This window comes from Lontra canadensis, unplaced genomic scaffold (genome assembly GCF_010015895.1).
Source record: "Lontra canadensis isolate GAN:19392208 unplaced genomic scaffold, GSC_riverotter_1.0 scaffold56, whole genome shotgun sequence".
Taxonomy (NCBI): domain Eukaryota; kingdom Metazoa; phylum Chordata; class Mammalia; order Carnivora; family Mustelidae; genus Lontra; species Lontra canadensis.
Window position 1 is genome coordinate 7350713 of NW_022631050.1, and position 27047 is coordinate 7377759.

General features: G+C 47.4%; 2 protein-coding genes across 2 annotated transcripts in view; both read right to left on the reverse strand.

Moving 5' to 3' along the window:
- Positions 1 to 2173: 2173 nt before the first annotated feature.
- TMEM41A (transmembrane protein 41A) lies at positions 2174 to 11721 on the reverse strand. The gene is made up of 5 exons (XM_032875568.1): positions 11548 to 11721; positions 9841 to 9994; positions 6632 to 6793; positions 5681 to 5819; positions 2174 to 3947 (listed from the first exon to the last, which is right to left on the reverse strand). The coding sequence occupies exons 1-5, from the start codon at positions 11664 to 11666 to the stop codon at positions 3727 to 3729; spliced, it is 795 nt and encodes a 264-aa protein (XP_032731459.1). The 5' UTR covers positions 11667 to 11721; the 3' UTR covers positions 2174 to 3726.
- Positions 11722 to 19066: 7345 nt separating this feature from the next.
- LIPH (lipase H) overlaps positions 19067 to 27047 on the reverse strand; it is a 43356-nt gene continuing 35375 nt past the window's right edge. The window contains exons 9-10 of the mRNA XM_032875569.1: positions 21017 to 21190; positions 19067 to 19852 (exon numbers count right to left, since the gene is read on the reverse strand). Coding sequence (XP_032731460.1) covers positions 19765 to 19852; positions 21017 to 21190 — 262 coding nt within the window. The 3' untranslated portion in view covers positions 19067 to 19764. The remainder of the gene's footprint in view (positions 19853 to 21016; positions 21191 to 27047) is intronic.

Below are 27047 nucleotides of genomic sequence, written 5' to 3' on the forward strand. Positions count from 1 at the left end.
ACTGTGAAACACTGACATCCATTCTGTGTGAATGCAGCCTTACTGATCAAATATTTTACTTTTTTATCCCCATGCTCTTTTGTCTCAAGTTTTTCCCCTTTTCGTAAAATGTTCTCATTTGAACTTCCTGGAACTGAATTCTCCAGAATAGAACACATTTGGAATCCAAGTACCTGCTTTGCAGTACAGTGTGCTGTTTTGTTTTTCCACTAAGCCAGAAACCAAAATAGGACTGCATACTGCCCTCCACCACCTCCACCCCAAACGCCCAAGATTGAGGTTACTTACTGACCGCCATCTTCTTTCCTACTGAGCCTGGACCCAGCCTCAGAACCTCTCCCAACAGATCACTGGGAACAACCACCACCACCTGACTGGAATTGGTGTGTAAGGGGAGATCTGTTTTGGCATCCCAATCCTAAGCTCATAATTAATTCTCTCAAGGTGGTTTGGTATCTTGAGTTAGCCCTGAAGGGAGAGTGACAGGATCACACCAGTGTCCTCCTTCTGGAGCCCACCCTGTGGCTCACTGGCAGGAAAAAAGCCACTTGCTTCCACCCACTGCCCTTTTGGATAATTCTAATTGAAGAATTTCCAAACACTGATGAATGGAATTCAAAAGTGTCTCTTCATTTATATCATTTCATTGTGTTCAATAAGCATATTCCTCCCTCCCCTTCTACGAACAAAGTTAGTATGTTAAGTCCCAGTTATTTGCTTCTTTGTTAGGCTCCATGAGGCTAATGTACCAAAACAATGTGATACTTTTTAAGACTTTGACTTGTACTGTCAGTATGAATTTAGTGCCTTTCCAGGCAGCAAGATTTTTCTTCTTCGCTGATTTCATAGAATAAGCACCCTTGTATACCCCAGCACTAATGTTACCAACCTCATAGACTAGCACGTAAGAATTACATTAGTTGGCTCGTTTGCATGGTACAACCAATACTGCAAGCACCTAGTCAAACTGGAATGAACAAGGTTGCCAAGTGGAAGACTCTTCTGGAACCTGGAACACTTCTCAGGGACAAATGGCAGAAGAGGGGAGCTCTCAAAGCACTGCTTTGAGAAACAGGGTTACCTCAAAGGAGTTGGGGTGAGGCTTTTAACTGTCACATGATGAGGGTATCGTGGCAGGATTTCACAGAGACAGGCCCCCACTTGGATGCAAGGCTGCTGTAAGGAAACTTCCAGCAGAATGCCAGGCTTACTCTCTGGAGCCACTTCACAGCACTCAGGGGAACACCAGCTCCTGGCCCCAGGCCCCAGGACCTGCCAGTGACCTGGCAGAAGGGGTCCTCCAGTGGTTCTCCACAGAGAGCCCCCCAGTCAGAATGTGCAAGCTCTTAGGAAGATGTCCCTCAGGGACCATATTACCCAGGTGGCTCTCCACTTCTCCTCAGATTCCAGAAGTCAGAAGACCCACTTGGATTCTTGATTGCAGTAATTGGAGTTCCTATCAATTTGGAGCAAATTCTTTTCTGTGGCAAAGTCTCAAAATGAGCTTCGTCATGTCTCCTCTGGGTCTCCAGCCCCATCAGTCCCCCACTTCCTTTGGTTTCTGATGCCAGCTCCATCTGTACTGAGCGATTGTATGGTGAGGGGAACAAGAGCAATGAGCGAAGCAAACCAATGCATGGAATTAAACAAAAAGTGTGCTTCACTCTTTCCTGGTTGTGTCTTTTCCTAAGGTGCTGTGTGTGTCCTGAAAGCTGCCTTCACATCAAGGCACTTGTCAGAGCTTTAGGGAAGGGAAGACTCAGCAGGCAGGGTGTCCTGCGGCCAGGAAAGGCAGGTGTGGAGAAGCTGGTTTCTGTGGCTCTGTTGTTTCAGATACACCCATAGAAGGAAGGGAAGCCATTGTTTTCTTTGCTCATGGTCTCTCCTTGATTGTTTTGTCAGTCTGGACAAGAGCTTCCTGCCTTCCCACAGCTTCCCTGCTGCCGTCCATCTTGTAGTTCCTCCTATGTTATTAGTGACCCCACTATAAAGTGGGTGTAGAGAAGAAACAGAGGAAAACAAAAATCTGGCGTCCAAAGAGTCATCGTGGTAAGATGCCTCCTGAGAGCAGAAAGCTAAAACACCATTTTGGGTTATCCACTTTTCAGCCAATCCTAACTCCCACTGGCAGGGGGAATGAAAAGTTAGCAGCATGTCCACCACACACCACACAGAACATTTATATCCATTTATTTGGGAAACTGCTTTACCTGTAAACTCACAACTGGTAAGGCACATTGTAGCAAAATCATGGGGGAAGAGAAAGACAAACACAAGGATCCTGTGAAGGGTGAAGGACATGTACTTGCAATAGTGTAGAAAACACTGGTTTCCCCCTTCCCTCCCCCTCCTCCAGAACACACAAAGCCACAGATTTCACAAAGCCTTCTCCTCACCCCACTTGTTACCAAGCTTTCTTTAAAGCAACACAACTTCAAAAATGAAGTCCTTGTGGTGTTTTTTAGGATTATACCATGTCCCAAAAGCAGTGCTTGGGAATTCATGCTTACTACGGAACAGGAGCATTCTCAAGGATGCATGTACAACAGTGGCCCAGGTGAAAGCCTTGGCAAGACCGGCTGAGCCAGATGGAAACCCAGCAGCTGACACCCAAAGGCAACAGTTCCGTTGGTAAGAAATAGGAGTTACTCCCGTAGGGTCCGTGATCCCAGAGAGCTGGTCAGTTCAGGTGCTGAGGTCTTTGTGTTCCTGGCAGCATGAACCCAGGCCTGTGCCTGTTCAAGGTGCAAGAGGCAATGACAGCTACAGATCATTAAAATATAACACAACAAAGTAATCTAAAACCAAGTTTTCCTCTTTGGATTAAAAAATCAAAATATTCCTCAGTTATTCTCAACAAATGACAACATGAAAAAAATACAGAGGGCACACTGGCTGATAGCCGAGTGTACTGAATCCATTCTCCTAGCAGGAGGATAGAGAAAGGATTCCCACACAGAAAGGCCAGATTAGAAAATGTACTGATAGTCATTTGGTTCAAGTGAGCCAAGGATGCTGCCCCTTTCAGACAGGTAAGAATTTCTCCAGAACATACCATAACATAGAGTTTGCTGCATTCATATTTAATAATTTGCAATCGGCTTAATTATCAGAACATGCAACTAAGAGGTCTGACATATACGGTAACGTCAGTGCATCTGGACACGAAGAGCATCACGGAGACCACTGTGCATTTGAGCTGTGCGAGCAAGCTCTGCGCGGTACATCAGCTTGTTTCCCTTGTTTTATGGAAGAGGTAGGTCATCAGCAAAAAAGTAGCACAGGACACTCTTCAAGAGACTAACAAGATGAAGGGTAATGTCATCATTTACACCAAGGACACCCACTAGGGACTTACCCAGAGAACACCTGTCACAACTGGCTGGAAAAGAGGTGCTCTGGACAAGGACAATCAGCATCTTCTCCTAAGGCAGCTCAGGGCTTGGCAAGAGGCAAATACAACAGACCACCCTGAGTTCCTTGTTATTCAATAGAACATAAACAGGATTTTCTAGAAGGCCATCCGTTTCACAGAGTGTCCTGCTAGGCTGACACAATTCCCCTTCTAGAGCACAGAAAGTTCTTTAGGAAAACACTGCACAGAGATGAACAGTGTCCAAGTGTCACCTGTTGAGGGTAACTAAAAACAGTGAGGGGCTGCAGAGGACCACACCATTACACAAAGGAGCAACAGAGTCCAAGGACGTGGCAAACAAAAAACCCAGATCACGTGTCCTTTCTACTAGTTAGATGATTGGCGTTGCTTATTTCATTCAAATGCAGGTCCTTCTGACTAAATTTTTTAATGAGGGTTCCAGGAACTAAGGCCACCAGGGCAATGGCCAAAAGCTTGAAGACCGTTTGCCAGGAGAAAAGAGCATCCAGGGAGGTAAGAGTAGACAGGATGGAGCCTGTCTGCACACAGATAAAATTGTACGGGACCAAACCTGGAAGAAAGGGGAAGAACCTGTTACCAGGGGCAGCAAAATGAAAACCAATAACCCTTCAGAAATGTCCCCAGGAATTCACATCCGTGACTCCAGATCTTTTTTGCCCAACTCCTGACCCTAAGCACATTAGTTCTTTCCCTTCTTCACCCCTCCCCCCTTTCCTCACTTCCCATAAACTGCCTTAACAAAAAGACTTGAAATGATTTACAAAAAATGCATATACTACAATAGGATAAAAATATTTTTAACAGGAAACCCAAAATAAATGAAGACTAAAATCAGGAGATACGGTTAGTAGGAAAGAGCGTAAGGTTCACCCGTGTAGCTGGGTTCTGAGCACTCAACAGCCTATGTAATGAGAGCCACCAGCTTTATGAGAGTTATAATATGCATAAGATAAAAACAAGTTTCTCAGAAATAGCACTACTTTTGCATTCTATACTGTCTCTACGAGATCATCAATTCTACTGGACCCCAGAAGTCTGACTGGTGGCCAGCCAGGCTGGTTGTATAGCAACCCCTGGGGAAGCAGTAAAAACACATCCTTGCTCCCGGCCTCACCCCCCATTCTGGTTACCTGCTCCTGGAGTAAATCCCAGGAACCTGCATCCTAACAGCTTCTCCTGACCTCCACTCCTGAGACTAACTGGTTTGGGACCCCCTGATAAGCCATTCCTCCCCTACTGTAGACGATGCCTCCAGGTCACAGAGCACTCAAGGTCACATAGCTTGTCAGAGAGGGGACTGGAACACTGGTCTCCAGAGTTTTTCCAAGCCTCCTGCCACCTAGGTAATTACAGGCTGCTGAGGAACCAAGGCACTTTGTCTGAAAGCTACTATGACCAGAAGAAGCTGTGGTCGATCTTGCTTCCATTTAAGACCTCAATTTCTCTCTCAAGCGTTTCCTATTAATAGCAACTGCTCGACCACAAATTTGTTATGTTCGACCTAGAAGCCCTGAGTAGTCAGTCAATCTCTCCATGCTCTAAAGCAGGTTTAAGAGAGGCAATCCTTGTCTTTGGCTTAAAGAGGGTGGTTTACTTCCAGTGTGGAGAAAACCACAGTTTTCTGTAGGCTATTAGCACGTTACCACGCTGATAAAGGGGATCCAAGGCCCAGACTTTGAGAAACACCACTCTTGTCCCAGCCCCTCACCTGGCCAAGTGGCCCATGGAGGGTGAGTCGCTTGCTGAAGGTCAGACAATTGTTGAAAGGCAAGAAGGAAATTTAATCTTCTCAAAGCAGCTCCGAATCAAAACTGGGGCCAGGGCCAGAGAGGAAGTCCTTTGCTCTGCTCCTCTCTCAGCTGCTGCCCTTTCTTCACCCACACACCCTCACTCCAGCTCTGCTTTCCTACCAGCATTTCCTGAGACCTTGCCAAGGGCCAAGTCACTGGTTTTCCACAGGTGATGCTTTGAACCCCAGTGCCCAGCCTTGTGTTGGCCACACAACATGCGCTAAATACCTTACTTATACCACACAACATGCGCTAAATACCTTACTAAATACCTTAAACAATCCTTACTTTTCCCAAAGTATTCTTAAGGGTTTTCTGTTCACCCCTGAGCAGATCTGCAATCAGGATTAATCACTTGAGGTCACAAGGCTTGACGCTGTTCTTCACCAACCTGGGCTCTCAGAGGCAGGCACGGGCCCACGTGGCTGGTAACCCAGAGCAGGCCCCCAGCATGGCAACGCTAGGACTCAGACTCACCCCACCAGCTTCTTACCGATCAGAACAGAGAAGAAGAAATGCACAATCGGGATGTTCAGAATTGGAGCTGAGAGGTTCAAGAACCAGTTTGGCGTCATGGGGAAAAGTCTCAGAAACAGTAAGAAAAAAAACAGGCTGTTTCTATTCTCCTCCACCTGTAGCCAAAAAAGACAAGACCATTAAGAAGCAGAAAGAATCTCCAGATACTGAAAATCTGATAGCACCCAGCACTGCTCCAGGTACTTCACATATTTTCTTTTTGTTTTTTAAGATTTTATTTATTTGACAGACAGAGATCACAAGCAGGCAGAGAGGCAGGCAGAGAGAGGAGGGAGGAAGCAGGCTCCCCGCTGAGCAGAGAACCCGATGCGGGGCTCGATCCCAGGACCCTGGGATCATGACCTGAGCCAAGGGCAGAGGCTTAAGCCACTGAGCCACCCAGCCGCCCTACTTCACATATACTGTTCCTGACTCTCCAACAACCCTCCAGAGCAGAGACTTCTTTCCTCATTTTTTTAAAATTAAGATTTTATTTATTCTATTTGACAGAAAGAGAGAGAAAGAGAACACAAGAAGGGGAGTGGCAGAGAGAGAGAGAGAGAAGCAGACTATCCGCTGAGCAGGGAGCCCGATCTGGGGCTGAATCTCAGGACCCTGAGATCAGGACCCAAGCTGAAGGCAGACACAACTGACTGAGCCACCCAGGCACCCCTGTTTTCCTCATTTTTAAAATGGAAGTACCTGAGGCTCAGAGAAGTCAGGAACTTGCTCAAAGTCACAGAGTGGGTAATGATGAAGCTAGAGTTTGACCCCAGGTCTGTGCCTCATGAACATAACGAAAAGAACCCCTAAGAGCTCCAAAGCAGGGCGGAGGGGCACAGTGGGAAATTCCTGCCTGCAAACCCCTCAAGGCCCTGAGGGGACCCTCACCGGAGGCCCAGCACTCAGTCGCAGCCCCTCCCCTTACCTTCCTCTGCAGCAGGGACACTTTATCAGGGAAGTAGGAGACCACCAGCTGTTTGCCAAAGACACTGGAGAGCAGGTAGCAGCACGTGGCGCCCACTGACGTCAACACACAGCACAGCAGAAGCCCCAGCCATGGTCCGAACAAAGCACCTGCTAAAATGTTCTGTGAAAATAGAAAAAACACCTCAGCCCTTAGAACATCTGGTGGCTACCAGCCACCTTGTACTGGAGCCCCAGGTTCCTTCCTCTTCCAGTGATTTTCCCAACCAAAACCCAACTCCCATTCTGTAGTGATGAATGAAAAGTGATGACAGGGCTGGGAACTGCACCCCTGGCCTTGGTCTCTTCACCTTCCCAACAGGGATGAGGATGAACACTTCAGAAGGCAGGAGAACATTCTCTGGGACAACATGTGTATATAGACCCTCCCACCCCCCGCCTGCTGCATGGGCGGTGGGAGGTCCTACAATCACTAGTGCTCCAAGAAGGGAGAAATGCAACTCACACGTTATTGTTACCATTTTAGATTAATGTAAACCGTGAATTTTCCTTCAGGAAGACCACCCAGGCTATATAAAACGTCCTCTTTCTTTGCTTTTTGTTGGAATTACATCTGTGTGGCAGAGAATGCTGGGGGTTCCATGTTGACTGGAGCTCTAGCTGACACTCAAAAAAGTCTTAGATTAAGGAAAATGAAAAGTGAACGAATACATCCTAAATACAGTTTAGCTGGTAGATGTCACCCTGCCAAACATGGGATCCAAGAGAGAAAGTAAAAGGGGAACTTCCAAGTGAGAAGGTGGGGGGTCTGACATGAAAAGGTCCTCAACATCACTCATCATCAGGGAAATACAAATCAAAACCACAATGAGATACCACCTCACACCAGTCAGAATGGCTAAAATTAACAAGTCAGGAAATGACAGATGTTGGCGAGGATATGGGGAAAGGGGAACCCTCCTACATTGTTGGCAAGGAATGCCTGCTGGGGCAGCCACTCTGGAAAACAGTATGGAGGTTCCTCAAAAAGTTGAAAATAGAGCTACGCTATGGCCCAGCAATGGCACTACTGGATATTTACCCTAAAGAAACAAATGTAAGTGATCCGAAGGGGCACGTGCACTCAAATGTTTATAGCAGCAATGTCCACAATAGCCAAACTATGGGAAGAACCTAGATGTCCATCAACAGACGAATGGATAAAGATGTGGTATATATATACAATGGAACACTATGCAGTCATCAAAAAACTGAAATCTTGCCATATGCAATGATGTGGATGGACCTAGAGGGTATTATGCTGAGTGAAACAGGTCAATCAGAGAAAGTCAATTATCATATGATCTCTCTGATAGGAGGAATTTGAGAGGCAGGGCGGGGTTCTTGGGGGGAAGGGAGGGGAAAAAATAATTAAACAAGATGGGACCGGGGAGGGAGACAAACCATAAGAGACTCTTAATCTCAGTAAACAAAGTGAGGGCTGCTGGAGGGGTGGGGGGTGGGAGGGACAGGGTGGCTGGGTGATGGACACTGGGGAAGGTATATGCTTTGGTGAGTGCTGTGAAATATATAAGACTGATGATTCACAGACCTGTACCCCTGAAGCAAATAAGAAATTATATGTTAATAAAAAGAAAAAAAAAAAGAAGGTGGGGGTCTGATGAGCACTACTACACATGAAGGGCTGAACTACACGTCTTATGCCACCCTTACTATGACCCTGTGTCATATGCCATCCTTACGCCACTCTCCAGGGGGAGGTTTAAGTATCATGCCCAAGCTCACACTAGGCAGAGACAGGATCACTCCCAGGTAGCATCTGACTCTGCCCTGAAGAGGGATCAGCTCAAGAAGAGAGGCAGAGGGGGCACCTGGCTGGCTCAGTAGGTATAGCCTCTGACTCTTGATCTCAGGGTTGTAAGTTCAAGCCCCATGTTTGGGCATGGAGCATGCTTTAAAAAAAAAAAAAAAAAGAAGAAGAAGAAGAGGGAAGGCAGCTCCAGAGGCACCCCCAAGCAGTCAGTCCCTGACCTCAAGCACCACACACCTCCCTGTCTGTCTTGACATGGACACGTTTGCTTTTCTTCCCATTTCCCACAAACAGACGGCTTATAGGCATCCAGCCCGAATTTGGAGTAGAGAAAAGATGCCAATGTAGAAGAAAAAAGCAGGACGGAAGGAAGCTTTCAGGGTCTCCGGCTCAGTCACTTAGTCATGCAATAAGCACTGAGGGTCACTGTGTGCCAGGCACTGTCACCGACCCAGCTGCTCTCATACAGTTTCATTTACTCCTCCACACAACAATGTGTAGGAGGGGCCCCGTTCTCCAGGCAAGGAAACAAGGCTGGAGAAGTTAAAGGGGTTCCCCGTGGTTATGCAGCTGAGATTCAAACCCACCCAAGCCCTAAAATAGACACACATTTATATGAGACAGCTGAAAATGCTGCAGGGAGGGCAGGAAGGTTCTTCTGCAGAACCTCAAGCGACAACGGAAGAGAAGCAGCCTGCAGCAAGAGCGCGTGCCCGGGCCCAGGACCATGGCTCCAAGGGCAGTGGCGGGGGGCGGGGGCGGGGGGATGCCTGGGACGTCAGAAGGGCTTATCCTCCCCACAATGGGGAGGTTTCCCCAGCCCCTCCAGCCTCACGTCACCATCAACAACATGCATCTGTTCATCAAACATCTGTGAAGGCGCTTCCCTAAGCCGTGCAAAGAAACACCAAGCCAAGAATCAGGAATGGGCCTGGTTTTCAAAGAGCCCAAAGATGAAAGGAGGACACGGATTTTCAAAAAGTAACAGAAAACAGTGCTGAAATGCAAACCGTTATGGAAGCTCTGCGGAGGAACAGCCGACCCAGCCGGGATTGTGCGAGTCTCTCTGGGACAGCACACAGCCTGTCCAGGAAGCCCTTGGAGCCAGGCAGACATGGGTTCAGACCCCAGCCCCAACCCTCCTCATCTTATCACCTCGGACAGTCACTTCCCAGTGCACTGCTTCCTTATCTATAAAATGTGATAATGGTGCCCACACGCTAAGGCTGCTAGGAGAGTTAAATAAGGTCAGCAAAGCAACTAGGACAGTGTTTGACCCAGGGGAGGCTGTCAGCACATGGTGCCCGTCTTCCTTTGGACTGTGCGATTGGCAGCCTAAGGGCCCCTCTGCAAAGACAGAAGGTGGTTTCCCGGCGGGCACAGGAGGGCAGGGCACTGACCAGGAAGCTGGAGCCAGGGATGGCAAAGCCCTGCTTGTAGAGGTAGGCGCTGCAGAACAGCAGGAACACGTAGGTCTGGTGCTCCTTCCGGTATTCTCGAAGGACCTCGGAGAGCTCCCGCAGCTCCGCCAGGTCTGAGGGGAACCACAGTGACCTAGGGATTTGGAAAAGTGCATGGAAACGTGAGTCCAGATCAATATACTACCTGGGAAAGTCACTGGTGTCTTCATTCCAAAGCAAGTTTATGAATGTGCCCATCATCTAGTTAGCTGGGAATACAGACATAGTGGGAGCCCAGGGTGACAGGTAAAGGGACACCACACAGCAGAGGGAGACAGAAGGGCCCTAGTTTGGGACTCGAGACGTGGGTTAACATCTCAGCTTTGCTGCTATCCAGCAGTGGGATCTCGGGCTAGTCCCTGGGCCTCAGTCCTCTCACAGGAAAAATGAGTGGTAAGTGCCCTTTTGCTCTCAGACTTTATGATCTATTCTTAAACAGATTCGCTTTCAGGCAAGAACTAACCGTCCTAAATTGCTTTCCATTCGTGGAATGCCCCCTCCCCCACAAGCTTCAGGCCAAGGACAACTGAAACTTCACAGTGCTCCCCAGTTACTAGGTAAGATGTTGTTTTATCAGTCACTAACACGCCAATTAAAGATTCTCTGGGAAGGTGTATCTGTTCTGTACCATAAACATAAGCTCCATGATAACAGGTCAGGCTTGAAACCAGCCCTGCCTTTTCACCCCTCTCTTTACCTGGCCCTTAGTGCATTCTGAACCCTGTACAAGGGTTACAGTGTAAAGGCCACCTTGCCTCTGACATCAGAGTAACCCCAGAATCCATGAACGATCAATTACGAGCAAACCCTTACACTTGTCATCAGAATGTTTCTCTTAGTATGTCTGACACCCACAGGAGAGCTTTCTCCACCAGGGCAAAAGAATACTGTAACTGAAAAGTTATCCTCATATTCAAGTATCAGGAACATCCTTGCCAAAGCAAGGCTGGGTCAGGCACACTTCCATAAACAGTGTGCAACACTCCTGGGGAAATCAGCCCGGCGGTGCCGCCTCCTGGCCCACCCAGTCGGTCATGAGAAGGCGAAAAGTAGAGACAGCCAGGAAGACGGGCGGACCTGATCATTAATTCGTGAGTAATTTAAAGTTGTCCATGCAACACTTTTGAAGACCGAATGCCTGCAAGTCCCACTGCAAGTCCCAAGGACAGAGCGGACGAAGTGAGATGGGGAGGGGAGGACGAAGCAGGGAGGCTGACAGCAGCCACGGAGAGCGGGCTGCGGGTCCACATAGGAGCAAGGGGAGGGTTAGGGCCGGCCGGGAAGGCGGCGGGCACACGGCTCCCGCGGCGACGCCGACGCGCCCACAGAGGCGCGGGAACGGGCGCCGCCGGGAGACTACGCCGCGTCTCCCTCAGCAAATCACCGCCCTGGGAGCAAAGCCACGGATCCCGCGCCCGAACCGCACACCGCGCAGCCCGCACCTTCAGCCGGGGTCCCCAGTCCCATCCACCCCGCCCGCCCGACACCAGACGGACGCGGCCGGGAACCCAGACCGCGACCCCCAGTCCGGAACCGGCCCCCCGCCCCCGACTCCTCCGCTCCCAGAACAGAACCTCCCGCCTCCCGGACCCCCTCCTCGGACCTGGCTCCCTTCTCCCGACCCGATCCTCGGCCCCCGCCACGCACCTGCCTGCGGTGTCCTCGCCGGAACCCAGGGGCCGCCCGCGGGGCAGTCGCGTCGACAGCAAGTACAGGGCGAAGGTGCAGCCGACGAAGACCAGCAGGAGGCCGAGCAGGGGGCGCATCTCGGCGCCCGCGCCCGGACCCGCCGAGCAGCGAAAGGACCCGCAGGCAGCTCCGGGTTGGGGATGCGCGCGGCCTGCGCCTGCGGAGCGCATTCGCAGACGGACCGGGGCGGGGTCCTCGTCAAGCCCCGCCCCTAGACCCAGGCCCCGCCTCCAGCGCGGGCTCCGCGGGCTGAGCCGGCCTGTCGAGATTCCAGCGGAAACAGGTCTTCCAGCAGCTGTCCTGGGCGCTCACCCTCTTTCGGTCTGCGCATCTTTTCCCCATGTTTGCCTTAGTCTCTTTCTCTGCTTATTTGCAGGCTCTTTGCCAGGCGCTGGGGGAGGCGGGGTGATTCAGGAGCCCTGCCTACAGCGAGCTTGCAGTCTAGTGCTCGAGACACTTGCCCACCCCCAGCCGTGCAAAAAGCAGATACAGCCAGTGCTCCAGTCCAGTGCGGTGCGGCGGTCATAGTGACCACAGAAATAATGAAAATTACTTTTTATTGAGCGCCTACTATATGCCCATTATCCCTAATCCTCACAACAATCCTGCAAGGTTGGTATTTTTGTTTTTATTTAGCGGATGAAAAATCTGAGTCTCAGATTAAGTGACATCCCCAGCCCCAGCGCCCCTGCCCAAAGACAGCCCTGATTACTGTTGTTGAGGACCACCTGAGCTAGGGCGCCTCAGGCGCTTTGCTGGTCTTTGATGGCTCTGGCGGTGGAGTCAGCTATTTTGTTAATAGTTCTGGTAAAAATTTATGGTAGTGACTTCTGGGTCTGCTGTGTCTGCTCCAGGCCATGAACCTATGATTCTCAAGTATCACTTAAACTGATCTCTGGAATATCCCGCAGGAAGGTGGCAGGCAACTTTGGCTGTGGCCACAGTTTTTTGTTGTTGTTTGTTTGTTTGTTTGTTTTTAGATTTTATTTGTTTCTTTGAGAGAGAGAGAGAAAAGGGGGAAGGGCAGAGAGAGATGCAGACTCTGACCGAGCAGAAAGCCTGACATGGGGCTCGATCCCAGCACCCTGGGATCATCACCTGAGCTGAAGGCAGACCCTTAAGGGACTGAGCCACCCAGGTGCTCCATGGCAGTAACTTTCTATTATTGATAAGGTGCGTGACTTTCTTGACTGAGGTTTGGGGTAGCGGCTATAATCATTTTAAGAGTAATAAGAGGAATTGTTAGGTATCTTCGGAAACATGCATCACTAAGGCCTCCAACTATTAAGGTAGTCATAAGCCCAAGGCTGGTGATCATATCTACAAATGAAAATGTATCCGTCTGGTGGGCAGAGGACTCCAGACATTAAAGGAGACAGAGTTGGGGTTAGAATCCAAGTCAGCAAATGCCTGGGTGGCTTAGTCATTAAGCATCTGCCATTGTCTCAGATCATGATCCCAGGGTCCTGGGTTCGAGGAACGCATTGGGCTTCCTGCTCATCGGGAGTCTGCTTCTCCCTCACCCACTCCCCCTGCTTGTGTTCCCTCTCTAGCTGTCTCACACTCTGTCAAATAAATTAAAAAAAAAAAGAAAGAAAGAAAGAAAGAAAGAAAAAGAAAGAAAGAAAGAAAAGAAGTGAATCTAGACTCCAAGTCAGTCTGTACAAAACTAGTGGTCCCACACTGTGTGGATTCGTGGAGGAGACAGGGTTTGAGTTTTCCCTGAAGATGAGCAAGACTTTCACAACAGAGAAAGGAGGCAGAGGGTGAGCCGTGGGCCCAAGCAGGGCACCAGAGTCCAGTTTCGTGAAGCCTAAACTATATTAGAAATGAGAAGTTGGAGACAAACTGGAAAGCACTGGAAGGTAGGCTCAGGAGCTGGAGTGTTCAGTAGTGTGCCTGGGAAGACAGCAACAGAGGTGTTCAAACAGGAAAATGATTCCATTCCTGTTTTAGGATGTTTGCTCTGGCACATGATTAGAATACGTACTGAGTTGGCAGTTCCAGCTGTCCTTGAGAGAAAGGATGCGGGCTGAGCCAGGACCACAGCAGTAAGAGTGAAGGGAGGAGGATGGACACACGAGGAGGAGCTGAGTTGGTAGGACATCAGACTGATTAAATGGAGAAGAGGCAGAGAGGACTCCATAATGCCACAAGCCTAGATGACAGAGAGAAAGCATCTTCGTCATATCATTCAAAGCACCTCTTGGGCCAAATAAGGAGCACCTGTCAGAATTTGAAGTGTACCGGGTCCTAGCAGTTCCACGTCTAGGAATTTAACCTGTAGATATGCTCCCAGACAAAGATGTATGTCCCAGGGCATTCTCCCAGCTTTGTTTTGGTATTACGAGATCAGGAACAACCTAAATGCCCATCAGCGGGGGACTAGTGAGGTTAATTGTGGTATATTCACAAAAGGGAAACTAAGTAGCTTCCTAAAAGAGGGAGTCAACGCCGTATATCCTGATACGGAACAGTCGCCATAGAAACAGCAGGGCTGAAGAGTGAACAAACAAGTCACATTGTTAGAGGATACTACGAGACATCTACAAGGAGAAAGGAGAAAAAAAGGGATATGCTTTAACTTTTCAAAATGCTGAAGTATTTATGAATGAAATGATTCTGTGTCTGGGACATGCATCAAAATAATAGGATGGAGGGTTTGTGGGTAGGGACAGAAATCAAATAAGACTGGCCATTGGATTGGTAATTGTTGAAGTTGGGTAATATGGGCATGTGGAGGAGGATTTCATACCATTTAGTCTATTTCCATATATGTCTGAAATTTTCCATTTAAAAAATGTGGGGAAAGGGTCTCAGCCCTCCATTCGTTCTCTCCCCTCAAACCCTCCATTCCAGCTAAGCTTGCAACATGTTAGTTCATGTCTTTATAGTGCTCTTCCCTCTCTCTTGAGCAATCTCTGCCTGAAAAATTGCTACTCTTTGGAAACCACCCAGGTCAATTGTCACCTCCTCTGAGAAGCCTTCTCCAGCTCCCGCAGTCAGAAAGGTTGCTCCTTCTCTGTGCTTGGGGTTCCCTGTGGAGTGTCTGCATTCCTGTTATTACAAATACTGGGTCATTATCCATCCCCCTCCCCCAGTCGAGAGTAAACATCTCCAGAAATGAGACCACGTCTCATCTATCTTTTGTCTGTCCCAGCTGTGCTGGGACTTATAATTGGCATTTAACAAATGTTTATTAAATTAATTTATTAAATTAATGGTCAGGCCTAGCGAGGAAATGGTTAGTTGTTTGGATGGGTGCATGTCGATTTTGAGAAGTCAGAGGAACATAGGAGGAAAAAAAGTAAATGAAAAACTAATCTTATTGAGCCTGTGTCAGGAGTATGCTAGGGTAGGGGCACAGTAGTGGACAAGAAGGCTTCTACTCTCAAGGACTTGACTTGCCCTTTGGCTGGGGGACAGCATGGAGAGAGTTATCATTTTAAAGTAGAATAGGTGCCCTGGGGGAAAATAGATACGGCAAAGCTTATTCAACTCCAGAAAAGCAAGTATTATGAACCCACTTAGGAGGGCGAGGCTGAGCAGGTGTTCGGATGAAGGCTGTCTGTGAGCGCTGCTGAAGGCTGCAGCTGTGAGTGCTGAACAGAGTGCAAACCCCCATCTGCCCCTCCTGACTCCCTGCTCCTTCCTCTGCGCAGTAGTGCCTCCCAACAAGCAGGTGAAAATCCAGACCTCCAACCGCATTGGGATCTGGAGATTATCTGTCTAGAGCAGAGTGTTGGAACGAGGGGAGGGGACGTGGCTTCCGAGACAGACCATGAGACTTCGGAAAGGAAGAGCAGCTGACAGAGGCCACACACCAGAGTCTAATCTCTCACCCTATGCTACCTTCTTGAGAGAGAGGACTGAGATCAGAAGACTGGTATGGAAATCGTGGAACCAGAGAACAAGATGGCTCACTCAGGGATGTCAGTGAGTGGAAGGAGTATCCCGAGAGCCCAAGAAGCAATGTTAGAAAAGGAAACCATGTGCAGGGTCAGAGTCCATGGGAAAATGCACCAAGCAGACCCAAGGGGATGGGCTTCCACCAACCTGAAGAGGGTAACAGACCTTTGACAGAGCTCTTTTGGGAGATGCAAGCCTGATTTCCTACAGGCTCACTACTTGCTGCCTGACCTGCCTCACTCCTTGGGATTCCCTTTCTGATTCCTCCAGCTCAACCTGTCTGCTTGGGGAAGAAGCCTTGGACTGTGCGCCCCACTCCCATCCCACCTCTCCGCTGATCTGTCTACCAGACCCAGCACCTGTGGTGCTAATTCTAACCAGCTGGTGCACCACCTGGCGTCTTCAGCAGCCTCTGTTGAGCCCATTCATTTACAGCACATGCCCAGGCAGCCTGATGAAGGACAACAGTAACCCCCGACCAAGGACACATGTTGGACTGAGAAGCAGGTAGGTGCCTGTGGCTCAAGGAAGTGGGAGGGAAGAAAAGGCAAGAGGTTGCAGTGAGAGTGGACTAGCCAGGCACTCAGCGAGACTCTTTGTCAATAGCACTCAGGCTTCTTTTATGGCTGGATCGGATCAGCAGAGAACAATCGAAAGGAGTAGCTCGAGGACCACAGGATTTAGCTTCCCTACTGCTTTCCAGCCACAACTGATTGGAATGGAATGGACACCTTCCCCAAGAGGAGGATCTAAGCGCTGCTTCCTCTCCCTGGATTTTGGAATGGGGCCACCTAGTGATTGAACAGCTGGGGACACGGTGGTGCCAAGATCTCAGTGGTCCACAGCTGCCCTGTGAGGGAGCCAAGCTGAGTCAGGGAGACTCAAGATAGAACATAGGGTCAGTTGAGGCCCATCTCTTTTGCTCAAGGCTCTGGGCTGCCCTGACCCCATGCTTCCTGAAGGCTGATGGTTGAGTTCTTGGGTTTCCACAAATCCTCTCTCTAGTAACATTTGCATTTGCATGAGTAGATTTCTGTTACTGGCATTCAAAGTCTTCTTGGCTAAGCTAGGTTTTGCAGGACTGAGAGCACCAGGCAGGGGTCCAAGGACGAGAAGTTCCAAGTTTAGGGTTTGTTAAGTGTATTGCTGTCTTAACTCCAAGTGGAGGTGACTCCCTCGAGTCCTAAAGGTGAACCCACTGCATTCTGTCCAGCAGACACTGACTATTTGCTCTGTGCCTCATGCTGTGCCAGGTGCTAGGGCAACAAATACGCCACAACCGCTCTTGGCAGTGCTCAGTCTCAGAAGAGGTACAGACACAGAAATAGAATACAATGCAGCCTAATAAAAGCAGTAAGGATACACATACAAAGTCAGTGGCAGAAGGGAGTTGTAGAAAGCAAGGGGGGACTTTGAGCCACAGTTTGGAGTCATCCAGGAATGCCGGAGGGGCCTGGAGGATTTTAGCCAAGGTGCTCAAATGGGGGAAGTGGAGGACAGCAAAATCTCCTTGCCTTTGGGTCAGGTGGTTTTGGCAAAGAATGGTGTCAGGACCATCTGGAAGGTTCTAGAGAGGAGTGAAAAAAAAAGAAAAACGAGCCAATCTCTCTCTTTTCCTGGGGAGCTGAGGAAATGGGTAATGGGTCTCCAGAGAGAATGGAAACAATAATAAAGAAGTGCTGGATGGAAGGCTAAGGCAGAGAAGCGGGTGCGACTCTGTGGAAATGGGTGATGGTTGGGAGTGGAGGGCGCTTTTGAACTGCACATGGTTCCACAGGGCTCAGAAGATTCCAGGAGGTGTTCATACAATATGTCCTGAGCACAGACGACATTGTAGGCGCCACATGAGGCTCCGAGCCCTGCCTTTTGTGGAACTTCTAATGGAGATGACAGACATTAATCAAATAATCTCACAAATAAATGTAAGGTGGGTAAAAAGCTCAGTAGAAGATAATTGATGAAGATGGGAGGGAGGTGGGTAGACTGCAGTTTAATGATATCTTGGATTTGGGATTCAGAAAGAGACTCTGACAAAGAAGACAGAGGAGAGGCAAGGATAGCAAGAAAGCGGGAAGTTCAGGGGCCTCAGGAGAACCTTCGAAGGGAATGGCCACACCTGCCTTCACTTTGCCGGGTCGCTGTCACGTGAGACTCATTGAAATTCATCTCCATCCAGTGAGCAAATTTCATTCCTTCCTTTACTCATTCATTCATTCATCTGTTTGTCCATCCATCTACCCTTTCCCCAGTGAGCTGGGTACCATGCTAGGAGACACTAAGGAAGAAGCCGAGAGACCCCCCCCACCCCCGGCGAAAGGAGTTCATAAATGATAGCAATGCTACTCCAACATTTTCTTGCTGTTGGTTTGGCCCCCGCCTACCAGGTGAGGGAAAGAGGACAAAGAAGTGGCGGGCTAGTCAAAACATGGGACCAGGGGTGCCTGGGTGGCTCAGTCAAAGGTCTGCCTTTGGTTTGGGTCGTGATCCCAGGGTCCTAGGACTGAGTCCTGCATGGGGCTCTCTGCTCAGCAAGGAGTCTGCTTCCGCCTCTGCCTCTGCTCCTTCCCCCAGCTTGTGCTCTCTCTCTCGGTCTTTCTCCCCAAATAAAGAAATACAATCTTAAAAAAAAAAAAATACAGGACCAGTAAAACTCTAAAAAGAAATAAGGGCCTACTGGCACACTGATCTCTCTATGCACAATTGCTGGAGAAACGTGAGAAGAGGGACAGAGGGTGAGAAAGCCAAGCAGGCAGGAGCACGTCTGAGTCTCATTCCTTCTCAAGCTCAATCTCCATGTGATACACAGAGACATACGTACAAGATGTGCCACACAGGAAGGCATAGAGTTCTCCAGTTTATCACATAAAGACTCCATTTCTTTTAAAAGGGCTCTTCTCAGGGAAAGCAGCAGGAGAACAGTCACTCGGATGAAGAGGAGGTTATGGGCCTGTGACACTCCGGAATCTGGGGAACCTTATGGCAGTGGCCACAGCTGTGGGATGGGTGGTGCCACCCCTTTGGCTCTGTGCCTGCACTGGGCATCCAGCCCCAGGAATGGTCTACCCTTGGTTCTGGCCTCTCTGGCCTTGGCCCTCCAGGGCCTCTTGACTTAGCTGCTGCCGTCACTCCAGACTCACTGAGCATACCTACTCCTGAGGCAGCCTAAGAATTTTTCCAACTGGAGCACATTGGTGTAGTATCTGATTCACGTTAGTGACACAGGTTACTCAGCATCGTTCCAAAAGGTGAACATTCGTGACCTCCAACAGGTGGATGGCAGATAGCATGTGTTCATTTCCCATTTCCATATCCTCTCAATTTCCTTCAAATAACCATGAATTGTGTCAGTAACAAGGACGAACATTTCCAAAGGACTGCTCAAAATGAGGGTTGCCTGGAAAGTGACCCTTCTTCATCTCAAGTGAAAACCAAGCTTTTTTTCTCCTGCCTCTCGCTCCCTCCATGGTCACTGTGAGCGAGCCTGTCCTACCACTTCAGCTACCTTCCCCTGCCCCTTCACTTACTATCTAGTTCCAGCAGCTGCCCCCACCCCCCGTGTTGTCCCTCTGTCCCCTCTTCCTCCACACACCAACCCACTTTAGAGCAGATGGGGCGTGGCTTTCCTGCATTCCCAGAGCGAACAGCTCAAGAGACAGGTTGTTGTTGAGGATGAGAAACTCTCTTATTGCATCTTAGATCAGCCATATCAAAATAAATAAAAGCATATTCACATTTACCAAACCACTCACGGATGTGGTCCCCATGGGATTTCAAAGAACCCTTCACAGACTTGTCCCCCAAACCCACACAACAACCCTGTGAGGTAGGTCAGTCTCCATTCCTTCCTATGTATAAGGACCTGGAGGAGTTTGGCACAGGGAGTGCGGGGTCGAGTCCAAAGTGAGGTCTCCAGCCAGTCCTTCCCTTTCGGATGCTCTCCGTGCTGAGCAGAGCTGCCCCAGTGACTGGCAGCAGAGCTGACAGGCCAGGACAAACAAGGCCCCAGGACGCAGCCAGACAAGGCACTGGGCTGTGGGGAGCCTGGCTATTTCTGACTTGCCCTACTTAGGGGCTCCCTTCCCAGGACCGTTCCATAATCCAAGGTCGCCTGACATTTTGCAATGTGACATCCATGGGACGCTGCTGGAAAAACACCTGCTTATTCATACTGGTTTGTGCCTTGAGGAAGAGGTGAGGTGATGCTTTAAAAAAGACTACAGTTGTAGCTTGCTTGATGTTACTGGTGCCCCTGTGTCCCAGTAATGGTTACATCAGCAGCTCGGGGCAGAGGATAGGCTGGAAGACCGTCTCGATGTTTTCCATCAGCACAAGATCATACCGACACAACTCGGGCCTGAGGATGTGAGACAGAATATCCTCATCAATCAAGTAGTAAACACATCCCATTCTTGGAAAAGAAGTCACATTCTGTCCTTAGGATCTAACATTGTGGAGCAATTATTCCTCACGTGATAGGAGAAAGCTTATGGTAAATGTCAGTGACAATAAGAAAGCAGGATGTAAGATGTTATTTGCCACCTAACTTCATCTAGGTTTGATTTTTTAAAAGATTTTATTGATTTATTTTCATCTAGGCTTAAAGCAGTAATAGGAGATTAGAAAAAAAATAACCCAAACTATTCACATTTGTTGCCTCTGCATAATGACATGATGGTGATATCATTCTGCTTCTTAACACCTTCGTACTTTCCAGGTTTTATAAAATCAATGTGTATTCTTTTGATGATCAGGAAAAAAAGTATTAAGGAATCCCATGGTTTTAAGATGTAATGACTGTCCTCTTAGAGGAAAGTTGTATTATTAAATGTTTCAGGGTACCCTAAACCTTTAGGAGAGAGGAACTCATAAGCATAAACTACTGACTGCTCACAGCATTGTCCGCCCATAGACTGGGTGCTCGGACTGTATGTTGAGGTGGCGTCAGTCACAGAGTGCCCATGCCACCACAGCTTTGCTCTTTCTCCCCCAATTCGACTCTGTCCCCCTGCACGTGTGTGCACGCGTGCGCACACACACGTGCACACAGTTGCTTATTTTTTCTGAACCAATTGAGAATAGGTTGCTTCTCCCTTACTACATCAATGTGTATTTCCTAAGAACAAGGTCATTCAAGTTCAACATCAAGATAGTACTTTCATATTGCATCAATGGAATAAAACATTCTGGTTATTCTGTACCTTTTTTTATATGAGGCTCTTTTCCACAACAAAAATACTTGCAAGCAGTGTGGGTGGAGTGATTAGGGCAGAATTATGTAACCATAAGCATGTAACATTATTTCTTTGGATTACTGGGCCATTTATCTTTAAGTGCCTACTAGTAAAATTTTCTTCAATTATGGGGTTACTGGTTTTTATCATGTCTATTTTTGGAAAACCCCTCCCCTCCTTCATTGTAATCTATGAAGTTCTATTAAAACCTCAGACCCAGAGGATTGGACAGGAACCGGTAAGGTCTTTGGAAAACAAGGGCTTGTCACACCCTGCCAATGGCTCACCTCTCTGGATGGGCAAGTGACCTTAACTTCATGCGGAGAATCCTGAGCTTGTACTTGGGGCCTATTACAGATCCTGTAGAGAACACCAAGGAAACGGTTGCCACTTTATCCAAGTCTTGACTGAATCTCGCAAGCAGACTCACTTGGTGGTATTTCTGAAATACTGTAGGTTCACTGGAAGGAAGAGATAATATTTCTAAGTGGATATAGATTGCTAATGAAAGGAAGCAGTTTTGAAGCCTACAAATCACACACAAGCAGGTAGCCACTTGACCCCCAAGTTCTGCTTCATTCCAGAGAACAGCATCAGTGCAGCTTCTGGCCCCATGAATGATGAGATACTAGGGCACGAGACAGGTGCACCCACCTGCCATACACCAGATAGCATTCTCATCTCTCAACACGTCTCCATTCCCCTGAAATCTTCTTCAAGATAAGGATTAGTCATTTTACAGACAAGGAAACAGATGCCTGTAGAGCTTAAGTTCACCCAGGTCACACAGCTTACGTGCACCTGTGCGAGGATTCAAGCTCACTTCTGAGTTCAAGGTTAGAGTCTTTCCATGAATCTGCATTGCTAGATGTGTATGTGTATTTCTAGCCCAGCTAGCTGCTAATAGAGAAGCTGTGCTTCAGCATCTGTTCTTCCAGTCCTGCCTCCCAAATAAGATAGCTAAATAATTTCCCAAGTATGTGAGGTTTCCTATAGTTGGAATCTCACACTGAGCCTAAGGTAAACCCACTGCGGAGGTTCAGCTGGGTCAGTGTCCCTCTGGGGAGCTGGGGGAGGAGACCCTGGAGACCCACCCTGCACTCAGAAATGGGAGGCTTGCTCTAGAAGTGAATCCTTAATTTGGAGGTGGGATTGGGGAGTGGGGGAGGCACGTGTCACCCCAGCCCCACTAGAATCATGTGTAAGCCCTGTGGAGAGCAAACATGCCACATGTAAAACTAATCTGAAAGGTACCCAGATTTTGATTTCTAAATACCACCCTCACTAAAACCTCCTTCTTGGAGGAGAAATAGCTGATTCCAAGGCTAGGACAGGGAAAGTGCAAAGCGAACCTCCAACAACCTGTGTGCCAAAAAGGGAGGAAGGGCTCAAAGAATGGTGGGAGATGTTCCAAAGGATCTAGAATCACTTCACACTCATCAGAAAGGCTACTATTAAAAAAAACCCACACAAACTGAAAATAAGAAGTGTTGACAAGGATGTGGCACCTGGGTGGCTCAGTCATTAAGCGTCTGCCTTCGGCTCAGGTCATGATCCCAGAGTCCTGGGATCAAGCCCTGCATCAGGCTCCCTGCTCAGCAGGAAGCCTGCTTCTCTCTCTCCCACTCCCTCGGCTTGTGCTCTCTCTCTCTCTCTCTCTCTCTCGCTGTTTCTCTCTCTCTGTCAAATAAATAAATAAATAAATCTTGAAAAAGAAGAAGTGTTGATGAGGACATAGAGAAACTGGAACCCTTGTGCACTGCTGCTAGCATGTAAGGTGGTATGACCACAATGGCAAAGGGTCTGGGGTCTCTTTGTAGGATTAAAAATAGAATTACCTCATGATCCAGCAATTCTGCCTCTGGGTAGAAACTCCAAAGAATTGAAAGCAAGTTCTCAAAAAGATATTTGCACACCCATGTTCACAGCAGCAACATTCACAAGAGACAAGAGATGAAAGCAACCCAAATGTCCGTCAGTGGCTGAACGGATAAACACCACGTGATATCGATACACAATGAAATATTAGCCGTAAAAAGGAAGGAAATTCTATCACATGCTACAAGACGGATGGACCTCAAGGACATTATACTAGATGCAATAAAACCAATCACAAAAAGATAAATATTATTGGACTCCATTTATGTAAGGTATCTAGAGTAATCAAATTCACAGAAATAGAAAGCTGAATGGTAGTTAGGAGAGGCTGGAGGGAGAAGGAAAAGGGAATGTTGATCAATGGGCACAGAATTTCAGTTTGCACTCTGAAAAGATTCTGGAGATTTATTTCACAATAACATGACTATTCTTAACACTACTGAGCTGTACACTTACAAATGATTAAGATAATAAACTTTACATTATGTGTTTTTGTAATGATAAAAAAAAATGCACTTAAAAAAGGGCACAGGCCCAATTTGAAGAGATTTCACTGGCTGGATCTGAGACAATTTAAATATCAAAATAAGTAAATGGTAGTAATTTAACATGAACATTAACAAAATAAAAATAAAACGTTAACAAAATATTAACATTAACAAAATAAAAATCCATGAGTCCATATTGATATGACCAAACAAATGGGGGAAATGAGAAAGCTTTTCCTAAATGATGAATTAGAAAAATCGTCATTTGACAACCACAGTAGTAACAATTCAACCACAAAACCTCAAAAGTAGTGGGTAAAAGTTTGACCAGTAATGGAACATTTACATGGTCTCACAGTACCTCCCTGCAACATACTTACTAATACAAAGGAGAAACAGTAACTTGATAGTGAAGAAGTAACAGTAAATTGATAGTGAAGAAGCCCGGCAGCAACACCCTTAATGAAGTGATCCACGTTCATGGAATAAAGCAAAGCTGTGGGCCTCCTGAGAGGGCACGCTGAGCCAAACAAAGCATCACTTCTACGCCCCTCTTGCGGGAGATGCGTGAACTAAATGTAATCACGAGGGAGCATCAGACGAGAACCCAGACTGAAGGCGTTCTAAAAATAACTGACCGGTACGTGTCAAGGTCAGGGAAGGATGGAAGGTTGCAAGTGAGGACCAAAGTGACAGGATGACCAACGTCAGCCAGTCGCCCTGAATTGGATCCCTCTCCGAGAGCAGCTGTGCAACCACAAGCAGGTAGGGCCTCAGGAGAGGGTGAGGCCACCGGCAGATGGTGAAACCCAGTGGGACAGACGGAAGGCAGGAGAGGGGGAAACCCTCCTGAAGCTGAAAAGCCTGTCTACGAGTACAGGTGGAACCCACTCTTCCACCTGGAGGGAAATCTGGAAATACCTGGGGCGGCACTACCCAAGGGACTGGGGTCATACCCGAATAAATGGAGTGAGAGCTGGTGAGCTACAGGTTAGGACCCATAATAGGAGCCAGATGTTTGCTTCTGGTAGGATGGTGCCCTAGTGATGGATACAATTAAAAGCAAAACTCAAAACCTTTTACATTGTACTGAGCGAAGGGGAAAGTGAAGATTATTGAGAAACCTTAAAAATTGGTGGAGGTAGAAATACTGAAATCACATCACCTTTTGGTGGCCTCTTGTGAAAGCTGGTAATGGGTTTTCTTTTTCATGGCCTTGCAGTGCAGTAGGAGAGGGAACAAAGCCACTCAAGGAGGGGAGTTGAATGGGAGACTCCACGGAGGGGTGAACTAAAAATGAATTCTAAGTAAACAACTCTCCTACTGTCTCGGGGGGTGGGGGGAGGGGAGCAGAAACAATCTCTGTCAAAATCTCAGCTTCCTTTCCCCCCCCCCCCAGAAACCGATTAACTAATTTAAAATCCATAGGGAAATTCAAGAGACCCAGAAGAGTCAAACAACTTTGAAAAGGACCAAACTTGGGGCACCTGGGTGGTTCAGTCAATTAAGTGTCTGAGTCTTGATTTCACCTCAGGTCACAATGTCAGGGTCCTGAGATCAAGCCCCGCGGTGGGCTCCATGCCTGGAGTGGAGCCTGTTTAGGATTCTCTCTCTCCCTCTGCTGACCACCCCCACTACCCAGCATACGCTTTCTCTCTCTCTCTCTCTAAATAAAAAAGAAAGGAAAAAGACCAAATTTGGGAGGTTCATACTTCCTGATTTCAAAGTTTGTGTGAAAGCTTCAGTAATGCTATAGTGGGCTACATGACACTGTGGTACTTGCATTAGGATAAATACATAGATCAATGGAAGAAAATTCAGAGTCCAGAAATTAACCCTCTCACTGACTGTCAATTGATTTAGGCAAAGGTGTCAAGACATTCACAGAGAAAGAATAGGTTTTCAACAAAGGGTACTCTGACAACTGGGTATCCACAAGCAAAGGAATGAAGTCAGACCCCCTACCTCATTCTATGGGCAAAAATGAACTCAAAATGGATAAGACCTAGATGTGAGACCTAAAACGATAAAGGACTTTTGTCCAGAGTATATACACAACCCTTGCAACTCAACAGTAAAAAGGTAAATAACCCAATTTTAAAGCAAGGCACATAAAACCTGTACCCAGATGTTTATAGCGGCTTTATTCAGAATTATGGAGAATTGGAAGTAGCCAAGATGTCCTCCAGTAGAAGAATGGATAAGTAAACTGTAGTACATCCAGACAAGGGGATATTATTCAGTGCTTAAAGGAGATCACCTAGTAAGCTACGAAAATACATGAAGGAAACCTAAATCCTATGGCTAGGTGAAAGAAGCTACTCTGGAAAGTTTACATACCAATTCCAACCACATGACATTCTGGAAAAGGCAAAACTATGGAGACAGAACAAAGACCAGTGGTTGCCAAAGGTTAGAGGGAAGAGATGGATATAATAGGCAGAGCACAGAAGATTTTTAGGAGTATAGGATCTACTCCATGATCCTATAATGGTAGATACATGTTCTTATATGTTTGTCACAACCCATAGAATGTACACCACCAACAGTGAACCCTAATGTAAACTATGGACTTTGGGTCATGACAACGTGTCGGTCTTAATAGGTGTACCACTCTATTACCCAGATTTTGATAGTTGGGAAGGCTGTGTATGGGGCCAAGAGCGCATATGGGAAATCTCTGCACTTCCTGCTCGATTTTGGGAATCTAACACTGTTCTATTTTTTTTTAAGATTTTATTTATTTATTTGACAGACAGAGATCACAAGCAAGCAGAGAGGCAGGCAGAGAGAGAGGAAGGGAAGCAGGCTCCCCGCTGAGCAGAGAGCCTGACTTGGAGCTTGAATCCAGGACCCTGGGATCATGACCTGAGCTGAAGGCAGAGGCTTCAACCCACTGAGCCACCCAGGTGCCCCTCTAACACTGTTCTAAAAAATGAAATCTATGGAAAAGGAAAAATGAGTAAAGGACCTGAATAGACATTTCTCAAAAAAAATATATAGAAGTGGCCAGTGAGGGCACGAGAGACACTCAAAGCGATTAATCCTTAGGGAACTGCAAATCAAAACCATGAGATATAACATAATGCTCACTAGAATGGCTACAATAAAGAAAACATGAAGAAGAAAACAAAAAAGAAGACATCCCTGTGATATTTACACAAAATGTGATACATACACACAAAGGAATATTATTCAGCCTTTATCAGACAAGATAAAGTCTTGCTGTCTCGTGCTGCAACATGGATAAAACTTGATTATTATGCTAGGTGAGATAAGCCAACCACAAAAAGATGGATATTATGTGAGTCCACTCATAGGAGTAGTCAAAATCATAGGAACACTAGAACAGTGCTTGCTCGGGGCTAGAGGGCGAGGGAAATGGGAGTTGTTATTTAATGGGTATAGAATTTCAGTTTTACAAGATGAAAAAGTTCTTGGAGGTCTGTTTCACAACAATGTGAACATACTTAACACTACTCAACTCAGAAATGATGGAGATGGTAAATTTTATGTTTTGTGTTTTTCAATCAATGCAAAAGAAACAAATTTTAAATAGGTATTAACGGTGTTGGCAAGGATGTGGGGGAAATTAGAACTCTCACACATGGCTGGTGGGAATGTAAAATGGTGCAGCTGCTTTGGAAAAGTTTGGCATTTTCTGAAAATGTGGAATACACAGTTATCGTATGGCCCAGCAACTCCACTCATAGGTATATACCCAAGAGAAATGAAAACGTAGGTACACACGGAAACTGGTACATATATGTCCATAGTGGCATTATTCATAATGGCCAAAAAAGTGGAAACAACCCAAATGTCCATCAACTGATAAAAGGATAAATAAAATGTTGTATGTGTGAAGAGTGGCATGGTAGAAGTGAGCTGGGCCCATAACCCAGAGGTCAGTGGATCGAAATAAAATGGGATCTATCCATACCACGGAATATTA

Bases quoted from the DNA above. Each gene is read 5' to 3' on its own strand.
- TMEM41A (XM_032875568.1), bottom strand. From the start codon at position 11,666: ATGCGCCCCCTGCTCGGCCTCCTGCTGGTCTTCGTCGGCTGCACCTTC. The intron at 5,820-6,631 runs GTAAGGGGAGGG...TTTTGGCTACAG, and splicing joins TGTCCCTGCTGCAGAGGAAG to GTGGAGGAGAATAGAAACAG. The intron at 3,948-5,680 runs GTAAGAAGCTGG...CCTTTCTTCCAG, and splicing joins CTTCTTCTCTGTTCTGATCG to GTTTGGTCCCGTACAATTTT.